This window comes from Mesoplodon bidens (genome assembly GCF_964165515.1).
Source record: "Mesoplodon bidens genome assembly, chromosome: 10".
In the NCBI taxonomy this organism is placed as follows: domain Eukaryota; kingdom Metazoa; phylum Chordata; class Mammalia; order Artiodactyla; family Ziphiidae; genus Mesoplodon; species Mesoplodon bidens.
In genome coordinates, this window is record NC_138172.1 from 19,864,745 (window position 1) to 19,891,273 (window position 26,529).

A 26,529-nucleotide genomic window follows, 5' to 3' on the forward strand; every position below is an offset into this window, starting at 1 on the left:
GTGAGTGGGCTTTGGGTTAGGACGCGCAGCAGACTGAGGAATTGTCAGGGGGTGCTCCCATCCGAACCGGCTTTGAATGTAGCTACCTCAACTGTCAGAACTGCCTGAAAGACGGTCAGTGGAAACGAGACTTTCTTGGTTCTCCCCGCCCAAGTGTCGTGATGGGAAGGAGGGGACCTTTAGGAAGTGGGTGGTAAAGTTTTAGAGCAAAGTACATATAGACTCTTTCCTCTTTGGGATTAACTCCTTCAGGGCCTGCCGGTTCGGAGTAAAATATCTTAATAATTTTATACTCTTGTCCACACAGACCAAATGTTCTAATCAAGCCAATTTAAAAATGCAAATCACCTAATTTCCATAGATTCCAACATTCTGAAAGTGACACGTTTGGGGGAAAAAATTAAGCCTAATAACAGGAAATGTGAGTCATACTATCAGTGACTAATCTGCTTAAGAAAAAAATAAGTTACATTTATTTTATTAGGAAGTCAGTGTTAAAGAAGCCATTTTTTTAACTTCAAATCGAGTGAAGTTTTTATTTTAGAGGCGGCCTTTTTTTGCCTTTTTTCCCCCCCATTTGTTTGTAATAGATTTTCCAAGAGGAATGCTCAGTCAAAGCTGGTTTATGTGGTAAAGTGTTCAAGCTAGCATGTCATTGTCAAAAACCTCAAACATGATCACATTAAGATTCTAGTTTAGGATCTGTTGCTGGTATTGTTGTTTAAAAGAATACAAAGCTTTCTCGAATATTAAGACTCCTCACTAAGTAAACCGAATGAAGACTGAAGCACATTCTCCTAATTGATGCCCCTTGCCTACACTGAAAAAAGGTCTACTTCTATTTTACGTGATTCTTTGTAGCTGCCTGACACATTTCAGTGGAAAATGTGTAAAAATGAAACCAAAATACAGACTGCCTACCCAGAGACACTGGCTGACTTACTCTAGGAGGTGATGGAGCTGAACTGAAAACGGATTGGGCTGACACTTGATAATCAAAGTTGATTTATTGTTCATTAGTACTGCATTAGCCCTTTCGGGCAAGACAGTTATTTGTGTAGTGGGCTGTCAAGAGCAAGACTGTGAGCACCTGTCATTTCTAAGGCATGAGATAAGCAACCAGATATTGAGCTGATGCAAATAAAAATACGTTGGACTAGGTAAAGTGCCACATGATCCTAAATTTTTTCTTTAAAAGAAAAAAGAGCATGGGTCACTACCAATCAGTAATGGGCTTTATGCTCTCTTATTCGCCCCCAGAACTTTCTTTTCTACCCATATGTGCAGCTCATTTGATAAAAAGTTGGTCAGTTAAGGAGATGAGGAACGTAACATGTCAATTCTTTAATCTGAGTAATTCAAGAAAGGTAGGCTTCCCATTTGTGTTGTGTTTTTAAATAAACATATTTCATTAAATGAAACTCTCCTAAGCATGGGCTGATTATATGAAGATGTGATGACATCATAGCTAAGCTATGCTAATGTCGGATAATAATGTCAAGGGCAGTTTCTGCAATGTGTTTCACTCTCGATTTTTTTTCTTCCCTCCCTGGAAGGGAATGATCTCATGACATACAATAGAAAACAACCTAAGTGTCAAAAGAAAACAAAATTAGTGAACTTTTGTCTGCAGCCATAGAAACGCGGATTAACTCATATTTTTCCAGAGGACGGAATGGAAACATTCTGCAAGAGGCTACATAGTGTATTGTCCTCTCTGAATTTTCATTTGACAGGGATTTTAGAGGCTGTGATCTTAATTAAATCTCAACTAGCTGAAGTAATGCATCTAAAGGCATGCAGTGTTGCATAACCTCGCTCAGTTGGTAAACCATAAATCATCGGAAAGCTTATGATAGGAGTGGTTGGCCTGAATTTTGTTTGTTTGTTTGTTTACAGTCAAACGTACGGTAAAAACAAAACCCTCACCGTCACTGCCTTGTATTTGCAAGTTGACAGGAGCTGTCACTTGAAAGATAAACTCTTTCATGACGCTGACCAGTTCTGCAAACTTTTCAGCCAACCTCCACACAATTGCAAGATACAGTGAAATTAAAATCCAGATTAATTAAAAGCAATGAAACTTCAGATTTATCTCAGCTGAGTAAGGTGGCAGAAGTGTGCTGGTGCTACAGGGTTTTACTGAGACAATCAGGAGACGGTAGTGTGACGAGCTTCTTAGCTTGAACTAGAATGTGAATAAAATTTGGCCAAAAAAAGGAGATTGAAGAAATTAATTTTATTCTGTGGCTTAGCTGTAGATGAACACCACTAAGGGGAAACTTAAAACTATCCTCTTAGGAGATTGGCAAATAGAATAGTCCGGGTCCACTGCAGGTAGTTCTTTGTGATTTATTAGCGAGGGATAAGGCAGCAACAGTTGACCAGAGAAGGTTGGAGTAAATAAATACATAGTGTCTGGTGTGTGTGTTATGTGTTAAAATGCGTATGAATTTGATGACAAGGAGTTACAGTCATTTAATAGTTATTAACTAGTCCAGATCTTACAAATTCTACTAGTGCTTGTAAATACTAGGTTATTTACTTTCAGTGTCTTTTAAACAGATTTTTTCTTTTTTACTGCTGCATTTTTTGGTTCATATGTATGCTCTAGGAGAAGCAGCCATCTACACATAAAAATTGAGAAAGCTATCGTGTGATATATTGATTTTATGTATCTTTGTACGTAAGATTTCACATAAGACTAGGAGTTATGTTGCTGATAAGCTGTAGCTCTCCGGGGGCAGAGAAAGAATGTAGCTTCGTGTATACCTGCATGGCTGGGTTTGGGGACAGACATGAATTTGGTTAGGTTTGATGAAAGATTTCTATTCTTGGCAATAGCATGATATTTCTGGACATTGGTTTGAGTCCTTTCAAAGTGTGCAGTACTTTTTTTTTTTCCCCCTCCTCAAAAATGGCATTCTAAATTCAGTTTTATTTACTCTTTTTTAAAAAGAGAAAACTCAGCTACCTCTTAGCTAAACAGTCTTCTACAGATGGTGGGAACTTGAACTATCTGGAAAGACCTGAACTGGGGCCTCTACTTGAGGACTGTAGGAATAATCTCTGAGTCTTTCTTCCTACCTGACAGCTGTTTGAAGAGAAATTAATTTAGAATGAGAGAAATAAATATTGAATACTTGCACTGTGCCTCCTTTTCAAATCCTGTTGAAAGCAACTGATCAATGAAGTTGCTGGCTAAATGTGAGGGTGTACTTTTTGGGGATACCTTGGTATCATGTTTTAATTTTTAAGCTTTATCTGGCCCTTAAATCTGAAACATCATTGTTCAAATAACTGAGAACAAGGTAAATCAACAACATCAAAAAGGTCGGCTTCTGTGATTTCTCAAGGGCTTGTTATTTTGTACTTCCCAATTCTATTTGATGTCTTGACAAAACAAGATGACACAGGGGAGAATACATTAAATTTTGATTTTTTTCATCTAACCTGTTACTGTTGTGGCAGCTTAATTTCTTTTACTTTGTCTTGAAGATGGCTTTTTTGTACAGTTACTCTAATTGTCACACCACTTCATGAGTGTGGGTCTTTATGGCTTTCCCATTTGCCTTGATTTTACTAGGCATTTTTGAACATGTTTTGGCCTTTATCACGTAGGGAGCTTTGGGTTGGGCTTTGTCTTCATTAGAAATAAATCAGTGAATGGTGAGGTTGTCAAAGAAGCAACTGATGCTTTCCCATTAGAATCTAATTTGCACCCCTTAACTTAACTGTGATGGATAAGGTAAAGGTGTTGGAAATAGGCAGGAGAAACTACATAATTTGAGAAACAGAAGTTGTGATTCTGAAAAAAAGGGGAAAGAAAGGGTGATTGCGCCCTCAGTCAGGCCTTAAAAATGTTGGAATGATCTAATTTTGGCCTACCTGCATGTTTAAATCCAACTAAAATCCTCCCTCTATCTCAGTAAATAGTAAAATATACATGTATATATATATTAATTATATGTATATGATATATGTTTTTTCGTAGTTAAGCACCCTATGATATTTTCTGTGCTGGTTAAAGCATGAAGAGCTGTCCATTTAATTCTTAGTCTTAGAAAAATGTTTGATGGGCAAAAGATCACCATTTAACTTTTCTTCATTTCACAGTATCCGTTGATCTCCAGCTGTATCTCCAAATTGTCTTTCCTTATTCTAATCATCTGTGTGTGTCAAATAGGATGGATACAGTTGCCTTCCCTTTCACTATTTTTGAATAATGCTTCAATGTAAGGGAGCTTATGTAGCCAAGGCCTCTTCCTTTTCTCTTCAAGAGCTAAAGATCTGTGGGTAGAATCTATTCTGAGGTACTTTCTTGGAATAATTCTCCCCTCCTCTTCTTTACAGTACTTAAAAGACGATTTTTGTTGCTGTGGTTAATATAAACTGTCCTAGCAGGTTTGATCCACGTGCAGTAAGTTCTTTCCATCCCTCCTCCAAGAGAAAGAGACTGAGGAAGGAAGAGGGGGCATTTTTCTAGATGATAACAATAACAATAATAATAATAATAGTTGCTAGGTTGAAAAGATCAGGGCTTATTGGATGATTATTTTCACGTGTAGCTTCCATTGTTTCCTCGTATTTAACAGTCGCTGATGGGAGAAGCGTTTTCATTTAAGTAAACTTTACATTTTTATGCCAATGAAGCTGATATTAGAGCTAAAACAGTTACGCTGGCACTTAGTGGAGTAACCTTGTGTGCGTGGGGAAATGTGAGAGGAGCGCAGTGGAGGTCCCACAAATGCCTGTGCTGTAAACAAATATGAATTTATGCCACTTTTTACAATTTAGAGACAAAAGAAGAGCTCAGAGAGCGTTGCCAGGATTGCTTATTAGGCTTGATAACCTGAAATAACTCCTGATTGGCAGGCAAGTCTTGGCCATACAATTCTTCCTGAAGGAAGGATAGCCTTTCTTGATAGAATGTAATAAACAAAATGATAAAAAATGAAATGCTAATTGCATTTTAAAGAGGTCTTTTTTTCCCCTAAAATTTTAATAGGTGGTTGTATTGTTACTGAGAGAACAGTTATGCTAATGACTGACTACTTAGATGATTTTGCATTAATATAATAACCATTACCTGCCTTAGTGCTTTGTACAGTATTGTGGCAAAATAGCGAAGCCTAAAAGAATTATACAAAAAACAATTCTATAATGAAACAGAATTGTACTTTCCACATGAATAGCATGCTTTTTTAAAATTTTTTTGAAGACTGAAATATTATGTCAGAAATGTATTTTCTTTCCTGTGTGATACAGCTACTTTACATGGTTATCTGTGGCTTTTTGGGTTTTTGTGTGTCTGTGTGTGTGTTTCTTCCTCTTCTTTCTAAACACCATGGGGAACAGATAGAAGCTTCCTAACTTTTTTGTTTGCCGATATATCAGTTGTATCCATTGGGTTATTCATTATGAAAACTGTTGTCTTTCATGGGGGGGGGCTTGCTGTTTATTTTCTTTTATACAGGCTCGCTTCTACATGATCATATCAAATTTGACATAGGTGTGTGTGTGTGTAGCCATTTTCTTTGGTTTTGTTTTGATGTTCTGGAGCATTCTAATTTAATTCATTTTGCTCCCATTTGATGAACCAAGTGACACTGCCTCACCTGGTCAGTTATCATTCAAACACAGCCCGAGGTCTAGAAGGGACTTAAGTTTCTTGGGACATCCACGAGGTGAATAACCAGAGATGAAAACTAGTTTCTAAATTCTTAATCCAGAGAAATGGAAATACAGCAGTATTTAAAACGTTTTTATCTTCTCATTTGCATTATTTGTACACATAGCAATTATGAGAAATGCTGAGGTCCAAAAATCTATGTGTATTTATACCTGGCAGCATTTCCTTGGAGTTATCGTGAGTGTAAACTAAAGAGAAAGAAAAAGAAAGGATAACATGTTATTTTCAGTATTTATATTGTGTCATCTCCCCTCCCACCCAATTCCTCCAATTGTGTCCTAGATTAGAAATAAGTATTGTTTCTATGGGTGTTTTTATTTGTTTGTTTGCTTTTTAGATTTTTTTCTTCCCCTTCCCCTTACCTACCTCTCCCTACTGAGGATGGAGGAGAAAAATAAGCCGTATTATTTTAATACTGTTCTAGCGTTCAGATGATATAAAGCCATTTGGAAGTAAAAGAAAACTGTATCAGGCAGAATTTACACAGCAGTGGATGGGCTTTTAACAGCACGTATTGGTGCAGAGGACGTCTCCCCAGTGGCTGGTAGGAAGGTAGCAGCAGGCCCACGCCAGCAGCCGTGTCCCGATGGCCCCAGCACAGCTGTCCGGCTGCCATGTTCACAGGTTTGTGTGCACCTGGGGTGGGCCACACCCAATTGGTATCAGTCCGCAGTGTATCAACCAATTTTTTTTTTTTAATTCATGACTTCCCTTGAAACTCAACTAAAGAGTGTTAACTCTGTGTGTGTGTGTGTGTGTGTGTGTGTGTGTGTTTAAATTCAGTTTTGTATGCTAGCATTCTTTAAATGTCTGCCAGAAGTTTAATTTGAATTTCTGATCCCTGAAGGCAGCTAGACAGAATCATTCCCGTTCTTCATAAATTGCCTTCTATGATTCATTGTTAACTCATAAAACGTACTCATTTCTATATACTCAAACAGTTAAGGTAGTTACAGTATCAGGGATACAGGTCTTTTTTTTTTTTCTTTTTTTTTTGCATTATATTTAAATTGTCATTTGAGGAAGAAATCGAGCATTAGCTTGAACTCCTAGTTAAGGCATGAGCCCCGTACCACACAAAACCTCAGAAATTAATGGTTTTTATCTAAAGGAGTGTAAAGTAGGTGCATGGAATTGGCGGGGGGGAGTTTAGTTTCGACTGAATACTCTGAAAGAGGGGCTCATAAATATTAGAGCGCTGTAGTTAAAAACTCACATGACTGTTTTAAATACTATTGATTTAAACCACTGGCTAGATTTTTATGAATCAAAGTGTAATTTCGAAGCCTTGGCCATATTTCTCAGTGCTGAAGCACTCTCTCTTGTGTGCCTTTAGCTGCTTTCCAGACATTCAACACAGGATTAAATGATAGTAGTTACGGTGATCAATAGGTTAAGACCAGTACAATCACTCTTGCCGCTAATGACCTCAGTAGTAATGGGCAATAAAGTGTGGGCTATAATAGCCTCTCGCTGGTACTGCATGCCCTTTGATTCCCAGTATTAGTAAGGACTAGCTACATGAAAAAGTTAGACGTCGAGAGCTAAGGCAGTGGCTATGTAGGCTATAATTCTTAACTATTTAAAGCCTCACACTGTGCTCAGATTTTTTTTTTTTTTTTCCTTTTCCTTTTTCCACCCCACAGTGGTTTCTGGTTCATTTGGCTATGTTTGTGAAAGCTTTCCTTAACTGATTTTCATGACACGTTGGAGGAGAAACTCTGGGAAGATCTCAGTTTTATTATGTTTATAAATGAAGCTCGAGCCCACTTTGGAAGCTCCGAGCTAACTTGTGTGAAAATGTGGTTTCAGACAGTAAAAGCAAAGTTAAGGCCATCAGGATCTAATAGCCCACTCCTGATTATTCAGAGACCGGTCACCAGGCTGGAGGATTACTCAGGCTTCTCGCCCCTTTCCCTCCTTTGGCTGTGCCTGCTGCTGCTTTAAGCATTTGATTACTTGTCACCACCTCCGTCGAGATGTCCAAAGGGAAAAAGGAGAGGAGACTCAAGTTCATTTTACTGTTCTGTAACATGATGACAAAAATGGAGTAAATAACCATGGGAAAAGGAGATTTAAACTGTTGACTGTAGATGAGGGTTTAAAAATTATCTGTGTATGTAAGTCCTTTTTTTAAAACTTTTTAGATCTGTTTTATTGAAGCATAATTTACCTATATAAAATGCATTTGTTTTAAGTATACAGATGGAAGAATTTTGGCAATTGTATCCACCCTCTGTGACCACCACCCCAACCAAGACAGATGGCATTTCCATCACCCCAAAAGTTCTCTGGTGCCCTTCTCTTGCATAGGCTGTCCATAGTCCTTTTAAACATTATGAGCAAGAGATTGTTTCTATGATGGTTTCTGTTGTAACACTGTTAATTTCACGTTCATCACCAGCTTAGATCTTAACACCACCCTGTTCCTGTCTGTTTTCCTGTTCATCACCATCAGAAATTTGGCTCACGAATATTTATATTGTACATCATCCAAGAAACGCAGGGGAAAAAAGAAACCTTAAACATGGTTCTTTTGTTTGCTTAATCAAACCTCCCTGTATGATGATGCAACTCTCAAGGAAAAGTAAACTTCTATTGTGATACATACGTTGGCTTTCGCAGCTCAAAAGATAGAGATTGGCACCCAATACAGATTGAAAAATTCAACAAGTTTCTGCTGTATGAAGACAGAGTCGACTAATTGGAATGAATTTCTAGGTGGTTAGATGTTTTGATAATGTCTTCTTGGTGTTTGTCCTAGATTAAATGCAAGTTCACTGTTCTAATCATTGGTGATATTTCGTGCTGCAAAGTATCTTTCTAAAAGGATAATTTATCCACTCATATACGTCTGTCCCTGTTTGCATATAAAAATATTCAGACATGCCCATCTGTTTAAAATTACAGTGTATCTACATCTATGCTTAAAAGGCCACTGCAATAGGAAGAATTCAGTGATGACCTTCCAGACTGGGGTTAATGAAAATTTTCAAACGTTCCAGCTAGCGTTTTCCAAACAATGTGAAACTTGGGCATAAACATCCCCCCACACAAAGCATGCCCACAACAACGGTGGAGGCTGTTCACTGTACGTGAATCTGACCTTCAGGAACCTTCTTTAGTTCATCAAAATTAGTGATGCTGAGAAATCGGGACATCAGTGCATAATGACTGTGAAATTAGGAATGAGAGCTCGCTATGCAAATGACAGGCCAAATCATGTGAAAAAGTCAAGATAAACTGCATATTAAGACATTATGTTACATAAAATTACTACTGCATTTCTCCCTTTTGCTTACTGCTCCCCTGAAAGATTTTTACATTCTTTTATCTTCTGATCAGCTATTGTCTGCTGGATTTTTTTTCTTAAGTGGCACACAGGCAAAGTGCAAAACATGTTATTACCTTTTATTGTAATACATAAGATGACAGAACATCCTCTTTAACAAAGTATATCCTTTACTGCTTCTCGCTTCTTGCTGTCACATGTTTGATTAGAAACCAAAGAAAAGTAAGGTGGTTAAATATTACTGTTAGAAGACATACAGGTTTTGTCTTTTCTTTCATTGTTTTTTTTTTCCCCCTTATCTTTTTATTTGGTGGGGGGGGGTTAATTTTTCATGAAATAGTCTTCTTGTATTACGGGGCCTGACAAAATGGTTCTCGTGTAGTCTGCAAATTAAACACAAGTGCAGTGATTATTTTGAATAGCTAAATTACATTCTAGAAAGCTTGCAGAATTCATAGCATTGTCATTAGGTATCCGCTTGAATACAATTTGTGTAACCTTGGCCAAGACAGCCTGTCATTTTAATGTCAGTGTTTTATCTGAACAAGACATCATCCTTTCAGATACAGCGTGCAGGTTCCTTGCAGAGATGCCCGTGCAGAAACGTGTTAACAGTTGCAAATATGAAATGCTATCAAGTTCATCACTGTAGCTGTTTGTCACTGGAATGTCATGGAAAGCGGCTTTTAATGGTATCGCACATAATATGAAAGAATTGAGACATCTGTGTGCTGGGTGAATAAGGAAGGCTAAAAGGCATCAGAGGAAGGGTCTGTGTTGAAGTTCGGAAGGTGCCTTCAGGGTTCAGCTGTCCACAAGACTCAGCGTTCATTGATTGTTCTTAAAATCACTGTCCACAGAGGAAGGGGATCATATTAGCTCCAGCCGGGAAAATACCGGTTCCTGTTTGCCTTCTTCCCTAAAACAAAATTCACATTGGCGTTAACGTGCTACATCTCACTATGACCAAAGACTCATTCTTATTAAGAGACTGAGATCATACTAACCTAACTCCAGGTAGCATTTATTAAGCCTTTACCCCTTGTTCGTTTACCAGACTATCGGGAACACTTGTCAGCGGCTACAGGGTTTTCTTTTATTTTTCTTTATTTAAAATCAGTGCGCCTGATAGATTAAATAGGGTTTGTGGCTGCATCCCCTCCGGATAGATGCCCCGCACATGGGAAATTGGTCAGTCCTGGAAGCAGGCTGATGCCGGTCAGTCCCTGGACCCGGAAGGCTGAGTGCTGCGGGCGTGCAATTTCCTGGCTTCCTATTGATCCTTCGTTAACGTTCTAGGTTCCCGTGTCAGTGGCTATGATGACACCTCAAGTTATCACTCCCCAGCAAATGCAGCAGATCCTCCAGCAACAAGTGCTGAGCCCTCAGCAGCTCCAGGTTCTCCTCCAGCAGCAGCAGGCCCTCATGCTTCAGCAGGTAATGGTCCTTCCTCCTCCCCCAGCCTCCCATGGCCCCTGGGGCCTGGCCCTCCACTCAGGATTCCCCTCACCTGAGCAGCTCCTTTGCCCGTGGAAGAAGAGTAAGCAGAGCAGGGAGGGTGGGGCAGGACGCAACATGGGTCCCTGGGTGATCAGTCGCATTAGCATCCCTGAAAGAGAGGGACCCTGCCAAAGCCACGAGGGTTTGGACCTGGAGAGTACCCAATGGACTGAGATTAAGGCTGTAATTGGACTTGGTAGAAGTAAGATCTTTTAGGCTTAGGGGGCTTTGCGCTCTTTTATTTGGAAAGCCAGAGGCTTCTAAATGGTGTGAATCAAAGCAAAATAGGGAGCACGTCAGGAGCAGGTTTAAATGTGACAGCTCTTGAAGTCCCCATTTCAACTCAGAAGCTTACAGAATTTTTCTTTTAAACATCAAGAAACGTCTTGGAGTTGGTTAATTGTCAGGTGTAGAGTTGATTTTACCTCTTTCGTGTCTGCCGATGCTGAAGTGAACTTCCGGCTGCCATTGTGCCATGGGGGCCTCATCGTCGGACTTGATGGACACCTGAACCAAATAGAGGAGACTCAGGACCATAGGAATGGGAGCTGCTGGGGTGAGGCCGTGGGGACAGGACGCAGAGGAAGCTACCCACGCAGCTGACGTAGACACTGAACACAGGTCCCCAACACCGCCCAAGCCTATCACTTAGCAAGCATGTACGCGATTTGCAGTAGAGATGCACCAGACTCCCTCCGCAAGGGCGCTCTGGCTTTGTTGTACAATCAAAGGTCATCCCTTGCCTTCTTTTAATTAGTTTGTGTAGAAAATGGTATGTTTTTCATCAGTTCATTTTGGAGATTACTTTTCAAACAATAATGCCAAGAAGAGTCAGCGTGCGCTGAAATTTATTGTCGGGTTTCAAACTAAAGGTCAGGCCATTACAGATAAAAGGGTGCTATTTTTCAAATCACAGCTTGTATATGGCACCGAAAGGGACAGTGGCTTGGCGCTACTCTCTGTTACTTACCGTCCTCTCTTTCCTTTGTAGCAGCAGCTTCAAGAGTTTTATAAAAAACAACAGGAACAGTTGCAGCTTCAACTTTTACAACAACATGCTGGAAAACAGCCTAAAGAGGTACCGACAATACATATTTTACTTTCAAACCGCAGATCCCAGAGGACTATCTCGTGGCTATTAAACTGTCATTCATCTTTTAAATGATTGCACAACTGAGCTGACTGTATCGGTTCTCAGCCTTCAGACCGAGAGTTATTGTCCTGTTTTCTTTCAGATTTTTCTGGGTTCCATTTGCCGGCTGCCACATATTTTATAACACCACCCCAGGTGTACCTCATGTGGGCACCGGGAAGAGGGATCGTGGCAGAAACTTTAGGGCTGCTTTTGCAAACTGGTACCACTGAGGTCCAGGATCTACCTGGGAGAGGTGAGGTGCACTCAGTAAAAGTATACTTGGTCGCACACTTGGTTTCCCCCCTTCCCAGCTCAGAGAGCTTGAGTATGTGGTGATGGCCTTTGCCTTTGGAAGAAGAATCTCTTACCCCAAAAGTTAGAGCAAGATTCAGAACACCCTGATCTCTGTTGAATTTCTTCCTGCAAGTTGCACGGATCGTAACTGCTAAAGGCAGACTTGGATTGTTTGTGTTTTCCTGAGAAGAACTCATTGTATCACAATAGCTTCTACATGCACAGTACGTTGTAAGTGCCCGTGGTGATCACATGTGCCCGCCACCCAGTTAGGTGACAGTATTCATTCCATAAAAGGGAAGGCCTTCCCAGGGAGGGTTTCTGTCCCACCTTCTACGCAGTTCCATGTGGCTGGGGCTCAATCAGATGGGGAAGTATCTCTGGGCATGTGTGCCTTATCGTGACATCTTTCTGCCCATTCCAAAGTTATCCGATGTAACTTATCTCCTCGTGTTTTCACGGTGGACTGAAATTCTTTCCATTTGAGTGTTCTCCTTGGAATGACAATTCAGAGTTTGATAAACAGGTCCGAATCCCAATGAACAGCCTCTGTGCTGACCCAGAGGAGGCAGCCACTTGCTTTAGTTCACAGGGAGTCCCACCAGGTGACCCCCCCACCCCCACCCCCACCCCTGTCCCTCGCAGGAGCCCGGATGCTGAGCTCAGGTGCCGGGAAGCGCTCGTTTTACATCCTGGGAAGGAGCCAGCCGTTCTCACTTTGCCGTCTCCTCCCTCTGCACACATTGGGTACATTTTCCGTGCCCTGCCAAGTTTTCATCCTGGAGTCCTGTGTAGCAGCCTGGGTGGAAACCCCTGCGGAGTAGGGGCAGTTTGGGGGTGACGGGGAGGAGGCGTTTTAATGAAACTGCTGACACAACCTTAAGTACGGTGGCGCGCTACCGGGTGCTGCTATAATAAAAAAGGGAACAGATTAAAAAGTGTCTAAAATGTAAATCTAAAGGACTAACAGTAATTAAAATGGAAATGGCACAGGGAGGGAAGGCATGTAATTGTGAGATATCACTGTGCAGAAGGCTCTCAGCTTTGTTTTGCTGGCTGTTTTTCTAATTCAGTAGGGCTTACTCATCAGTGGCAGTTCAATGCGCGTTAATGACTCCGGGATTGCAGGCATCACTCTGGACAAAGAAATGATTATTGTGCGGTCAAAAGAAGTTCAAAGACAAGAAGGGAATTTCAGTTTTTTCCTTAGAGATCCACATTCAAGAGCATATAAATTAAGCCAAATGTTAAAAACCACAGTCTGAAAGCTGACTTCAAAGTCACAACTCTCTAATTAATGAACTGCGAGCTTCAGTTTGGACAAGTTGTGGTTTGATGCGCCCATAAATCAACATGACAGGCCTGTTTCACAGTCTCAGACAGTGCTCGTCACTGAGTCACATCAGATGTAAACACAGCAGAAAAAAGAAGGGATATGAAGGAGGTGCAATTGATCAACAGAATTGGTAAAAACCCACTTTTGAAGCACATTATGCATGATCACAGGAAATGGTTACAGCCTCAAGAGGTTTCCCCTTCTGCTGTTGCTTTTTTGAATCAGATTTCTAACAGCCTTCAAAAGGGAGAATAAGAATTATGGAGTTTCTCCCCTGTGGCTCACAGGCAATAACCCCCTGTTGTTATTTTGTGCTTCTTTCTTTTCAAAGGCATCAAAATTTAGTTTTTTAAAGATCTTTAACTCTATATTTGAAGACAAACAAAAAAGGGCCGCACTGTCATTCTTATCAGTTACCAGGGATTGTGTTTTTCCTTTCTGTTGCCACTTCTTATTAACCTCTTATTTGGTCTGTTAGACATAGTTTGGAATGCACGTCTGCATGCTGGGAGAACATGAAAGTTCAGATGAGCTCAGAGGGCACATAAAGAAATATGAAGCCGAAAGTTACACAGCAGAAGGAAGGATAAAAGTTAACTCTCCCAAATTGCTGCTGTCAGAAAGGGGGCATCTCGGGTGCACAAAGACGATGGTGGTGTCAGAATTTGGGAAGGGAGTTTCGGGGAGAAAGGGGAATACTTTGTGTCTGAACCAGGGGAAGGTGGTTACACTGTAGTGGCATTTGGCATCTCCAGGACACTGCGTTTGTTGTGGTCACCCTTTGCCCTCCGTTTCGAAAGGCAAAGATGATGTTGCTTTTCGCATCCTGAAGGGTGGGTAGACCGAGACCCGCGGGCATGTCTCCTTGGATTCTAGCGGTGTGTTCACAGTGCCGCTGGATGTGGCGGAGACCTGTTGTAACCATGATGAGGAGGGCCCTATTTCCCGAAGGTAAGGGGGGAGCCTCCTGAAATTACCATGCAGGTGGTGGGCCTTTTGTGCTACCATGAAATAGAGTCACATGGTAGCAAGTTCATGATGTGGACTGGTGGTTCGGATTTTAACAAGGTTTGAACTCGGATGTTGACAGATGGAACAAGTATATTAATTTACTGAATCCCCAGTCATTAGTGGCTCATAATTTTGAATCGTCAGCCCTCCCCCTCCCCCGCCCTTTCCCCTCTTTTGATCGCCTCTGCAGTAAGACACTTGATCCTGGGCCAGAACAATGTACTTTAGTCTCTCTCTTTTTTTTTTTTTTTTCCTAAAGTTGCCTTGAGATGTTTCCTTGAGAAAGTCAGGCCCCACGTTGAGTTTAGACCTAAGACCTTCCTTGGGAGATAGATGGGTGCCCTGTAGCCCCAGTACAGCTAGGATTTAGGTGACGGCTCACGTCTGTTTAACGGGGCGGGTGTGGAAAAGAGAAGGCGGAATTGATTTTAAGTCAAGCCACAAAAAAAGATCCCATCCTGTGTGGGTGAGGTAGGCTAAGTTGATTGTTTTAAAAGGGCCGTTTGTCCTGGGCAGTTATGACAGTTTATGTTAGGCAGTAGGCAGGAGCCGAAGAAAGGAAAACAGACCTTTGACTGCAGCGCCAGGGAGGGGATTCGAAATGCAAGGTTTATCAGGGCATTTTAGCATTTTAACACCGACTACTGACCTGTCCAGGGGACTGCACGGAGACCTTTTTTGTATGCATTCAATTGTGAGAAGTAAACAAACGGGCTCGTATCCTGTGTTTGGTAACTGGGTGGGGAGCACAGTTTGGCAACCAGTGTTGCTTTTAAATTCTTTCTTTGGACAATGGGCCTTGTATACTTTTATATCCTGACTTTTCAAACGCGGACAGCTCTCATGAGCTTTTCCTAGGGATGGCCACAGAGACAACAGAAGAGCCATCAGTCATTTAATATAAATACACAATTTCTAAACATTTCATTTACAGTAAGATGGGAAACACTCTCCCCAAATTCCAGCACCCTCCCTGCCCCATGATTTTCTACTTCAACAAGAGCTAATTCCCTGATCTTTTGTTGTATCAGTGTTGTTTTTCTTCTCTTCCTTCCCTCACCCATTTTTTTAAACGTTGTGAATTAATATCTGTTGAAGAAGTGAAAAAGTCATTTTGACATGAATATCACTATCATTGGCTCTTACATTAATGTGATAACTTGGGAAGGGGTGAAAACAATTGGGGTCATTTTATGCATGCTGTCCTTCAAATGAAAACACTGGCTTTTCATTTAAATTTATTTAAAGTTTTGTTGTTAGTGGTACAGAATTTGTTTTTTTGGAGTGAAACGCAATTAACTTTCTCAGTGGCACGGTAGTAAGCCTGAAATTGGTTGCTAATATGAGAATGATGGTTTTTACTGTAAAATAAACTACATGGAGACCAAAAGGAAACCACCATTTTTCTCCTCCTTTGAACTTTACATCAGAAGGTCTTGATATATATACCATTTTATGGATGTATCAGATCAAGGTCATGTGTTAGGTTAAGTGAAGGCAGTTGTTTGTGAAGTGTAGTTATGAGAAGCTCTGTGACAGAGTTGTATTGTCCTCTTGGTTGTGAACGTCTCTGATGTTTTGAATAATACTCAGAATCAGGAAAACGTATCTTGTTCTTTTCTTAAAGAACCTTTTTCTTTCTTTTTTTCTTTTCCTGGCTCCAGAACTCCCTTCCCAAAGAAGGGTTAATTTTCCTTTCATAATTGTTAGCCATAATGTGGCTAAGACCTCCACCTCGATTTGATTCCTAGCAGATTAAGGATATTAGATAATTTCCTTCTATTTATTGTAATACTGCACTGTATTATCTTTCTATCACTCAGATAATTACTGAGGAAATCTACATTAATTTTTTTGGCTGGAGCAAGACCTGCTAAACACAGGAATGATGTATTGATGTTTTACACAACAAAAGTTTTCCTGCTGTCATTGTCCAATCAACAGAAAGATATTTATCATTTCGCAAAGCCCCTTCTTTGCAAGAACAAAGCGGGCGGGGAAGCAGGACCAGCAAGCCGACCTCGAGGTTTCTGAAACTCAAGCCAAGCGAAGGCATCTGAAGCTTAAAGTGTCCTTCATATTAAACACTCAACAGCCGAGTACGATGTTGTTTGCTAAATTATGAATGTGTGTAATTAAAATCTAGTGGCTGTTTCTATGAAAGATTTACAATGTTATTTCATCGTTTGTCATGGCTAATTAACAATATTAGATGAAGTTTTTCTTCTTCAAAGGTCTGATTTTTTCTCATTTATTTATGTCAGAAGTGATAAACAGAGTAGTTAAAAGCTTCTCCCCGGAGCAGGCGGGATGGAGGCAACTTGTCCCTTCACACCTCGGAGGTTCAGGGTTCAAATCCCTCCAGACCTGGAGTGGGATATGGCCTGCCTGCTGCTCCTGTGCCTACGTTAAAATTTCAGAGTCTAGAAGTCTACCTCTTGGCTAGAAGAACTCAGGCCTTTCAAACCATAGGAAAAGCCGCCTTGATTGTCAAATTATTTTCCTATGGGAGCCGGCAGCAGAGAGGGCCCACGCCCAGCCTGTCGCTTCTCTTCGGAGGTGATGTGTTCTGTCTCTTTGAAAGCAGCCTTGACCCCGAGCCCCCCGCGAAACTTTAGTGAGCTCTCTCAGTCCTGGCTGATGACAGTGTGTTTGGAAATGTCCATACGTTTCACCTTCCCCCAGCAGTGGCCATCTCATTTTTTTTTTTTTTTCTTCCTGATTTCTTCCAGCAACAGCAGGTGGCTACCCAGCAGTTGGCTTTCCAGCAGCAACTTTTACAGATGCAGCAGCTACAGCAGCAACACCTTCTGTCTTTGCAGCGCCAAGGCCTTCTAACGATCCAGCCGGGGCAGCCTGCCCTTCCCCTCCAACCCCTTGCTCAAGGTAAGCGTCGATGGTTACAGAAGGCGCCGCGCCGCTCTCTCGAGACTCTGGGGCGGAGGAGGGGGTGGGGTCGTCTTCTTCCAGCTCATCGTGAAGGAGATTGTCCGTTTCAAACACGCCGATACACAGTCAGAGGCAGAGCCGGATCAGGTAACAGTGATGGACCTTTCCAGAAGCCAGAGTGCTCATCAGTGCCAAAAGGAAGACCTAGGGTGATCTGGAGGCTTAGCAGGATCAGAATGCTGCACGTTCTTAGAGTAAGGGAAGGCAGTGCTGCTCTGACTGAGGCAGCATTTTAATCAGATCTTCTCGCGTTTTCAGTTTGGAATCACAGATGCATTTTCTTGAAGGCTTCTGTTAGTCATTTTAAGATGTGTTGTACATCCTGTAACTTGCTCTGTGTTAAATCGTAGTAATGCTTTAGAAATGCCACTTTTTAATATCTAGGGAGAAACTCAGGTTTCTTTTTCTGTAAACGATTATGATTCATCTCTTGCTGTTACAAAAGCCAAGGTTGTTTTCTGTTGGGTTCTCCCTTTTCTTTCTTTGTGTATTCACCTGACTGTTGGTTTCTGAGCCAGTTGGTTCTGTACCCGTCAGAACAGGCAGCCTGTCCATCTCCAGCTCTCTTTCGAAAACCGGAGCCCTTTGAAAAGGAAACAAGATTTCATGGATTTAAACATTTCTTTGGAAGAGCCATTGACGTGTTCTTCCAATGGGTGTTGGACGTCAGAAACAAATGAGTACTCTAGCTGTTTTTAGGACATCCTCTGGGTTTAAGCAACTCTAACTTTCATGTGTGTAACGTGATACACAAATGGATTATTCAGAACCAGCAAGAAGGAAAGGCAGGAAGGAAAGAAGAGTCATGCCGTGTTTTGAAATACAATTCCTCCATCCCATATGGGGTGTGGTAGATTTCACTTACCTTCTCAAGGTCCACGGTGGACTCGGATGTATGTGTATATGTGCCTTCAAGGCTGGTAGCTGAAGCCTTTCGTATCTTGGATTCAGTTTCCTTATGAAAAGGTTCAGAATATGGAACGTCTTTCTCCCCTCGTGGTGCTGAAGGCATGGCCATGTGTTCGGTAACTTTTGGTGTCAGGTGGAGCCGGTGAGGCATGTGTGCGTGGAATCTTGATTCTCCTGAGTCAACCACACCCAACTTCTGTCCCTCCTGGGGTTCTTTGGGTTTTGTTTATGTTTGGAGTGTTGGGACCAGGGCTTTTTCCTCCTTTAACTTCCCTCTTGCCTCCCCTCCCCCTTCTGCCATTACTGCTCATCCGCGCAATGTATAATCAGCATCTCCGTTGCTGTCAAAATAGAAGATTTGGTAACTGAGCAGTGCCGGGTGGGGTGGGGGTGGGGGTGGGGGCGGGGGAGCACACATGGGCTAATGCATTTCTGTGCTTGCGAAATGTTATAACGTGCGTTAATTACATCTTTGGGTTTATTGTTGGCAACATCACGGGCTGGGCTGACACACCCACTGGACTCGGCTTCCACCTCGCTCATCTTTTCCCACTGCTCCTGTACTATTAAGTTTGTGCACTAAGGTTCATTGTTATAGTACATCAGTTAAGCTGTCCAAAAGAGGGCAATTGGGCAGTGACAAGACAAGCTCATGTGTAATGTGAAAGAAATGAATGTGGTGATGCATGAAGTGTAATCTCTGCAGTAACATATCAGAGACACCGGTAGGTAATTTACTAGTCATGGCATTGATTGATATGCTTAGCAGTCTGCTCTAACTCTTAGCCCCCGTGACATGAAGACGACGCATATTTACAGTCTAAGGTGGTGCCTTTGTGTGCACCCAGGATGCATAAACGCAAATATAGATATTTCTCCCAGTGAAGTGAACCAGCAGTGTCATTGCCATCTCTCTTGGAATCAGGAGGTTGGTTTCGTCTCCCCTAACCCCTCGCCCAGAGTGGCTGGAGAATTCAGTCATGCTGGACTACAACACAGTTTTGGTTTTTTTTTATCAGAGAGATGATGGCTTAAAACTGATGTCATTATGAGGTTTAAATCAACTTTCTGCTTGCTTGAACGTGGACACCTGGGTATGGAGGTACAAGGACAAAAAAAGGTTGATCAGCTCTGTCTTGGAGCCAGTGATACCTGGGGTTGTAAAATTGAGTTCTGTGAACGGTAATCTGTCAACTGTCCCCGCAACATACATTTTTTAAACCTGTGTCTGCATTTTCTTTTCTAATGAAGGGGCCAGTTGTCCTGGAAAAAGAAATGTAGCAAGGCACAGGGTTTATGTGTTACAAATGCTGGTGATGCCCCACTTCAGGATATAATCATCATGGTTCTTTTACATACCTTTACGGTCTTGGCTGAGTTGCCTTAAACATGCATGTAAATATCAAAGTATATGAAGAAACAGAGAGTAATATTTTGAAGGCTCTTCCCACCCCCCACCCCCGGAGGTTTTAGGTTATGAAACAGAAGAACTTTTTTCGGGGGGGGGGGTGTTGTTAGGGCTGTTGTAGGGCCTTCGCTCTGTTTTACATTATTAGCATGTCTGTTTTTCCCTTGGTGTCTTTAATCATCTCATCTTCCTCGGCACCTGTAATCCCATAAAGAAATATACTTTTAGTATCATTCTGACTTTTTAATCCTTTAAAATGTAAACTGTAGCTGGGAGAAAATTACATGCCTGCTGACGTACCTGTGAATGGATTTGTTTAACTTGGTACTATTATTCCTATCTACCATTTTTTGGAAGAAATGCATGCTCTCTGGATATTTGATGTCCATTTAGTCTGATGAGTGACTAGCTTACCTTTTATCTGTCACAATTCTATCATGAGATCTCGGCTGTCAAATAACAGCATCCTTTGGTAGATAGTATTCATTGAACGAACAGTTTAACATCACTAACAAGGTGTAGCATTGATGGAGGACACCAATTTGACTGCCTTTCTGTGAGTCTGATGCCAGTGGTTCTTCACCGTTATTATCACGCGGAAATTTGACCCAGAAGGATGCCTCGTTGTCAGTCAGTGAGTTCCTGTTTTATTTACCGTTTCTCCTTCTGGGCGAGGGAACTGATTTGCCAGCCTATTGGACTAGAAGGAGAGGAGAGCAGCATTAGTGTACTCGGTGGGCATAACAAGTGTACTCGGTGGGCATAACAAGTGTAACAGGGCATTTCCCTTTGTCTTTATTTGCTGGATAAACAGCTTACTCTTGAAACACCTTCAAAGTTCTGCTTCTGTCGAGGGGAAAGTGTTAACACCGTTGTTAGAAACTGTGGTGTGTTCTTCCTTCTTCCGACCTCCCATGCACCTGACCCAGAAATCAATTAGTTTGAGTTGAAAAATGGGTGGCTTGTTCTTTTCACGTGTATTTACTCCCCAGAAAATAAAGCTGGGTGTTGACTTGTGTGGCTTTCTCTCAATGTGCTACCATCCACAGACAAGCCTATTCACTATTGTTTCAGTTGAATAAATAGTGGTCGGAGGGTCAGCCATCTTCGCAGGTAATTGTTGGTGTGCAGACATCAGCGGTGGCCTGTTAGCTACAGACACACCCCACATGTCACCTCGCAAGGTGTTGGAAAATAATAGCCCAGATGCAGCAGAACCGGACGCGGGATTGTGTGGTGACCTTTCCCTTTGTTTAATTTGCCTCCGAGGTTTAATTTCAGGGGGACAAGTAATAATTGAATATGCCTAATAACTAAACGCTCATTTGGGACAAAATCCATCAAAATATAATTGGCATTGATTCTTATGAAGGAAGAAGAAACCCGACTTGGCTGTCGAGGATGTGTTCGAAGAATATCTGACCACTTAATGTATCATTTGAAGCCTCCTTTGTAATATTTATTAATTGCAGAGACTCGAGCATTTGAACATTTTCGTGGAGAACCGTTAGGAGAGACCAACTGTTTTTGTTAACGCTCCTCTCAGAAAGGCGGGGAAGGTTATTGGTCTGCTGTGCAATAATTTACTCCTCTTTGATATGCAAACGATCCACGGTGAATATAAAAAAATCCTATCAGACTCATTTCACAGTTCTTAACCACTCGGATTCTCTGGAGTCCATCGCCTCATTAGACCAGTGCTCTCCAATGCTAGCATAATTAAAATCTTTAACAGTTTAGCAAAGTAAAGATGTTTGGCTGATCACGTTGAGATGATTATCTATCCATTGTATTCTAAATGACAAAAATAAATTAAATTTAGACCTTGGCATTTTTTATTATGTGTTTCAAATGAATGTAATGCGCGCACAGTCTTCTTTTTAAATTCACTACCTTAGGTTTGGTCAGAAACATGCCTGTTTCGGTTACTGCTGTATAGTAAGAAAATGGCAGGCTTTCTAGGATAGCTGGGTTCCAGTTGATGGAAACAATGAACTGTGATCCAGACGTCCAGTTCTAACGCGGCATTGCCTTGTGATGTCCAGGGCCTGTGATTTCTTCCAGGCTGTCCTCCTAGGTTGTTGTTTTTGTCAGTTGCCATTCAGAATATTTTTCTTCTCTGTGTGTACGCACTAGAATATGCCTTGAGGTAGGGTTTGGAAATCCTGGGCTGTAGAGGCATGCCGCCAGAATAAAGGCTGCAGGCCCACAATAGTGAGATTGGCATCCTGATTGTATCTCTTCCTGGGGGAAAAAAAAGCAAGTTGACACTTAACTGCCTAAGACCCATGTCCATTCTGACCCCCTTAAAAACAAGAGAACTCTACTGCTCCAAGTTTCTTTCACGTTTTCATTTCATTCTGCAATGCTTCATTAGCATGGATCTAAGAAATGACAGTAATAATAGTGTTACTTGTATAAAAAGTTATACAGTTTTTCAGTAGACACATCCATCAATTAAGCATGTGGTACAAGAAACCAAAATTAATGAGGAAGATAGGTGTGTTAATGAAATAATCATAGTATAATCAATTTGACTGTTAAAAGTTGAAAAGCATTTCAGGAAGACAATATGAATTCATAATTTATGTCTAAAAGTGATTAATAAAAACTGTATTTAATAACAGAGCTATTTGTCATCATTTAAGGCTTAAGCACAAAAATTATTCATTTTGTGGCTCGTGTTGTCATAATAGTAGAGTTGAACAAATTTATTTTGAGCCCTTCTTTGTGTTTAAAACTACAGTAACATGTATCTGCATTTTCGCCCCCCCCCACCCCCAGTGATTTAGAAACGACAGTTTGGATGGAGGCATACAGCCTTTGCAAGAAGTAGTTGTGTTTTGAATCCTTTTCATGGGTGTCTTTTATGTGTGATGAGGGCACTTCAGGGGGAGGACACGTTCGTTCCTACCGTATTTGCCTTAGTTGAGAGGGAAGGAAAAAAGCTGAGCGCACCAAACCCGCTCCCCCCAACACTAGGCTTTGTTTACTGACTCCCTGATTTAATTACTGTTTGAAGAGGACGGAATTAGCTGTTAATTGATTTAATTATCCAATTTGTTTGTTTCAGGCATGATTCCAACAGAACTGCAGCAGCTCTGGAAAGAAGTGACAAGTGCTCATACGACAGAAGAAACCACGGGCAACAATCACAGCAGTTTGGATCTGACCACGACATGTGTCTCTTCCTCTGCACCGTCCAAGACCTCCTTAATAATGAACCCACATGCCTCTACCAACGGACAGCTGTCAGTCCACACTCCCAAAAGGGAAAGGTAGGAACGCCCATCTGAGATGTGTCCAAAGCTGTCTTTCACGCGGAGGGGTGGGTGGCCGGGCCTCGCCATATCTCGGTGATCTCTAATTGGATCCATGTGACTGGAGTGTGCATATAATTACTTCAGAATGTATTCAGTATGGTGTGGGTGTGAAGCATCTAATTCTTGTCACCTTTTCAACATGGAATTAGCACTTACGTAGATCGAACCTGAGCTTAGGAACTCGGGCAGAGTCTTTTGGTCTCTCGTTGGATGGGTTGGATTTCCAGGCTTCCGGGTAACTCTTTCTGCCAAGTGCCCGCTCCGTACAAGCTGATTTCCTTGGCTTTAAACGTCTTCTAAGGGAATAGCGTTGTCTGCTGTAGGCTGTGTTGGATCATGGTTTGAGAAAAGGTAGAACGCACACTACTCTGCACTGCCCTCCTTGAAGGCAGGGAGCAGCCCATCTTTTTCATCATCGTGTCCCCAAAGTACTTGGCCTTTTTTTTGGAAACCGTCAGTGAAGGTTTGAGGGATGGAGAGATGGAAGGGGTCCACGTGTATACACACACAAGCATACACAGCCACTTTCTCCTGCTCATGGGACATATGGTAGCATCGACTCAATTTCTGTATTCCTGTTTGGAAGTTAAGACTTTATATTTTTTTAATTGCCCGGAGCTTCACTTGGATGTTAGTTGAAGCTGAGGTTGATTGGGAGATCCAAAATATATCATGTGAGAAGACAGCTCTAAGAAAAGGAAGCTGTGAATCCATGTTATTATACCTTAGCACGCAGAACTATTAGTTCCACTGTTCAGTGCTTTTCCAAAGTAGAAAATATATATAAAACCTTTTTTTCGGTTTACTGTTTTTAAACTGTTTCCTGTGTACCTCATACACAGAGTGTCCACCCACAGAAGGAAAGAAACCTCAAAAGTAATAGGTGATAGTAAGTGTCGTTTCCATCAGGAAAACCAGATTATTTTGGTTTTTTTAATAAAAGTGACCCAGTGAAAGATTTTGAATTTTATTTTTCACTTAAGCAGTTACACGTATAATTGCACGTATTTCTCGAAATATTGAACCTTAAGAAGCCCACTGATTTAATTAGATGTGTGTCTTTATACCAGCAACATTTTATCCATTTAGAGCTTAGTAAACACAGAAAACAGTATATGAATGTTTGTGTGTATCACGTTTCGGTGTAAAAACCGTGAGAGGTTTCCAGAGATGAGATTATATATGTTTTAGCCAAAACTTGCAACTGTCCTTTTAAAATCACTTTAGAGTTTCTGTGGCAGACACAGAAGGACTAAAAGATGCTTATAACTTATTGGTTTAGAAGAGCTTGAAAAACAGAATGGTGGGCAGTAAGAATTAATTTGGAGCCATTGGACCAAATGTGGCTTCTTTTGTTTCTAGTGAGGATAGATTTATATGTCTGGAGACCAATCTTAGCTCTCGCTTTATAATCTCTTAGAGTGCATTTGTAATTAAACAAACAAACAAACAAACTAGACTTTAAATAGCTTGTGAAGAAAAGGTTCTAGGCTGTTGTCCTTTGCTCTACTTGCTTTTGGTATCCTGAGGTTGATGCTGTCCATTTACTGCAGAGGGATCGAATTACATCTTTATCCATAGGCAGGGCAGGAGACCATACGCTGAAAAATGCCAACTGATGCACTTAAGGTATTTGTTGTAATCTTGTCAGCCATTGTGGAGCCTGCACAGATTTCCTGTGACACAGAAAACTCTCCCTGTTTAGATGCACCATGCTCAGTTTCATTCTAAAAGGTTATGTATCTGGAGTCAGGTAGTAGATTAGCAAGGAGGCGAATAGGAGAAGAATAGCCCTTTTCATGTCTTAAGGTGCATTCGAAAGTAAATGGATCTCAGAGACAGTCTAATTCTGGGAGAATCAGTTTGTTGGATTTCTCATTTTATGGTCCTTATGTGTCTGCACAAAAGTTGGGCTTAATCTTCATTTATACTACCTACCAGCGTTAGAATAAGGATCAGAAAAGTATTTAGATTCCACTGAACCTGAATCTGGATAGAAAAACAGGCTGACTTTTCCAACTGTTCATGCAAAGAAGAAGCAACTATGAAATTATATGCTACGTGCTTAACCTCTTGGACCGCTCAGTTTCTATTACCTGGGAGGTTGCTAGGCATGGCTGGATTAAAACAGATTCTAGTCGGCACATTTTAACTGAACGTAGCAAATTTGGCAAATGAGTACCTTAGGTTAAAGCTATGTCAAAAACTTACAAACTTAAAAAATTGATCAGTAGAAATTCAATTATTAGTTAGCCAGCTTTGTATATAAGGACTTATAATGAGTGTTTTTACCCTCTGAGGGTTTATTTTAAAATCTCGTGTGATATTACTGTTGAAATAGTGGAAGATGGTTAAAAAAAAAAAAAAGCTGTCACTATCGAAATATGTTCTCACTTACACAGTGAGTTGTCATTTGTCTCAGGAGTCCCTTGGAGAAGTTTCATCCCTTACTCACCAAGGGCATTTGTGAAATGGATCTCTTTCGAAGCTCTCCCTTGATTTCTACGTAATATTCCCCACCACCTCCCACCCCCGGTGCTCCTGGAGCTGTAGCTTAGGTTACCAGCTTTAAGGATTCTTTCTGAAAGGACTTGGGGGAGTGCTGTATGGAAAAATTCATCGGACCACGGTAATATCGTGAGAGTTTTGGTGTGTGTTTTCAAGTTGCGAGTCGTCTGCCGATCACGACTGGGCCGCGTGTTTCCATGCCATGTGGAAGACCTCCCCCGCCCCCTTGCATCCTTCGGGCTCCCATGAGCAGCCGCCGCAGCAGCAGCTCTGGGGTTTGGTGAGCTGCAATCTGTTCAGGAGATAAATCATGTGCTTGGCCCGACACTCCTACTCTCCTCTTTAATTTGTCTTACACAAGGAAAATTATAATTAAATCATTCAGGGTAAACCCTTGAGTGAAGAGAAGGGGAAAAAAAAAAAAACACTTTGGTAAAGATTGCCAGTAGAAACCCACTTCCCCGTTGTGCAGGGTAGAGACATGTATCAATATTCAGCGCTGTCAGGGGAGGAGCGGCCCGTGTGATTGGCGAGGCAGCTGCCAACGCTCACATCAAGGCTTGTTAAGATCCTGTCCCCGTGCAGTCACGGACCTTCTGCGTCATTAGAATTCGGCACTGGCGCTGTGCTTCGTGCTTTGATTTCCTCCCGAGAATTTAATAATGTTTATTGTGCTGATTTTATATATACATTTTATATATATGTATATTATATATACGTATAATATGTATGTATTCATTGGTGCGATAAACCTACCTCTGTTGTCGGGGCCTGAGAGAAGCGTGGTGGGAATGAAGTTGAACAGGCAGGAGCTAAAGAGAGCTACAGAGGGAAGCAGGCACATTCATACCTCTTACTGACATTTAATTCCACAGGACCAGGGCGTCATGACTTCTTTGGTAAATAGACAAATCTCCGACCCGGGATACCTGTAAACACGAAGATAGCTATCTCGTTTCCGTAACTTGTCTGACTGTCTCGCTTTAGGAAATTCCAAGTTTTGGTGTGGGTAAACAAAATCAACGGCGTGCAAATGAAACATTTATTAAAATGCTAAATTTAGTAAAGCCCTTTGAGCTTCTTGGATCAAAGCAGCTATGTAAATACAAATAGCAATTACTACTTAAGTAGTTGCCTGAATTAAAATTCTATCAGTATATCATGGTGCACTA

At 41.4% G+C, this 26,529-nt stretch overlaps 1 protein-coding gene across 10 annotated transcripts in view; it reads left to right on the forward strand.

Moving 5' to 3' along the window:
* Positions 1-26,529, forward strand: part of FOXP1 (forkhead box P1) — a 596,443-nt gene that overhangs the window by 489,770 nt on the left and 80,144 nt on the right. For 8 of the 10 annotated variants that reach the window (XM_081246281.1, XM_081246288.1, XM_081246283.1 and 5 more), the window contains 4 exons: positions 10,284-10,421; positions 11,476-11,562; positions 16,993-17,146; positions 22,600-22,804. In XM_081246281.1, coding sequence (XP_081102407.1) covers positions 10,284-10,421; positions 11,476-11,562; positions 16,993-17,146; positions 22,600-22,804 — 584 coding nt within the window. The remainder of the gene's footprint in view (positions 1-10,283; positions 10,422-11,475; positions 11,563-16,992; positions 17,147-22,599; positions 22,805-26,529) is intronic. The other 2 variants (XM_081246289.1, XM_081246287.1) reach the window with 1 other exon arrangement.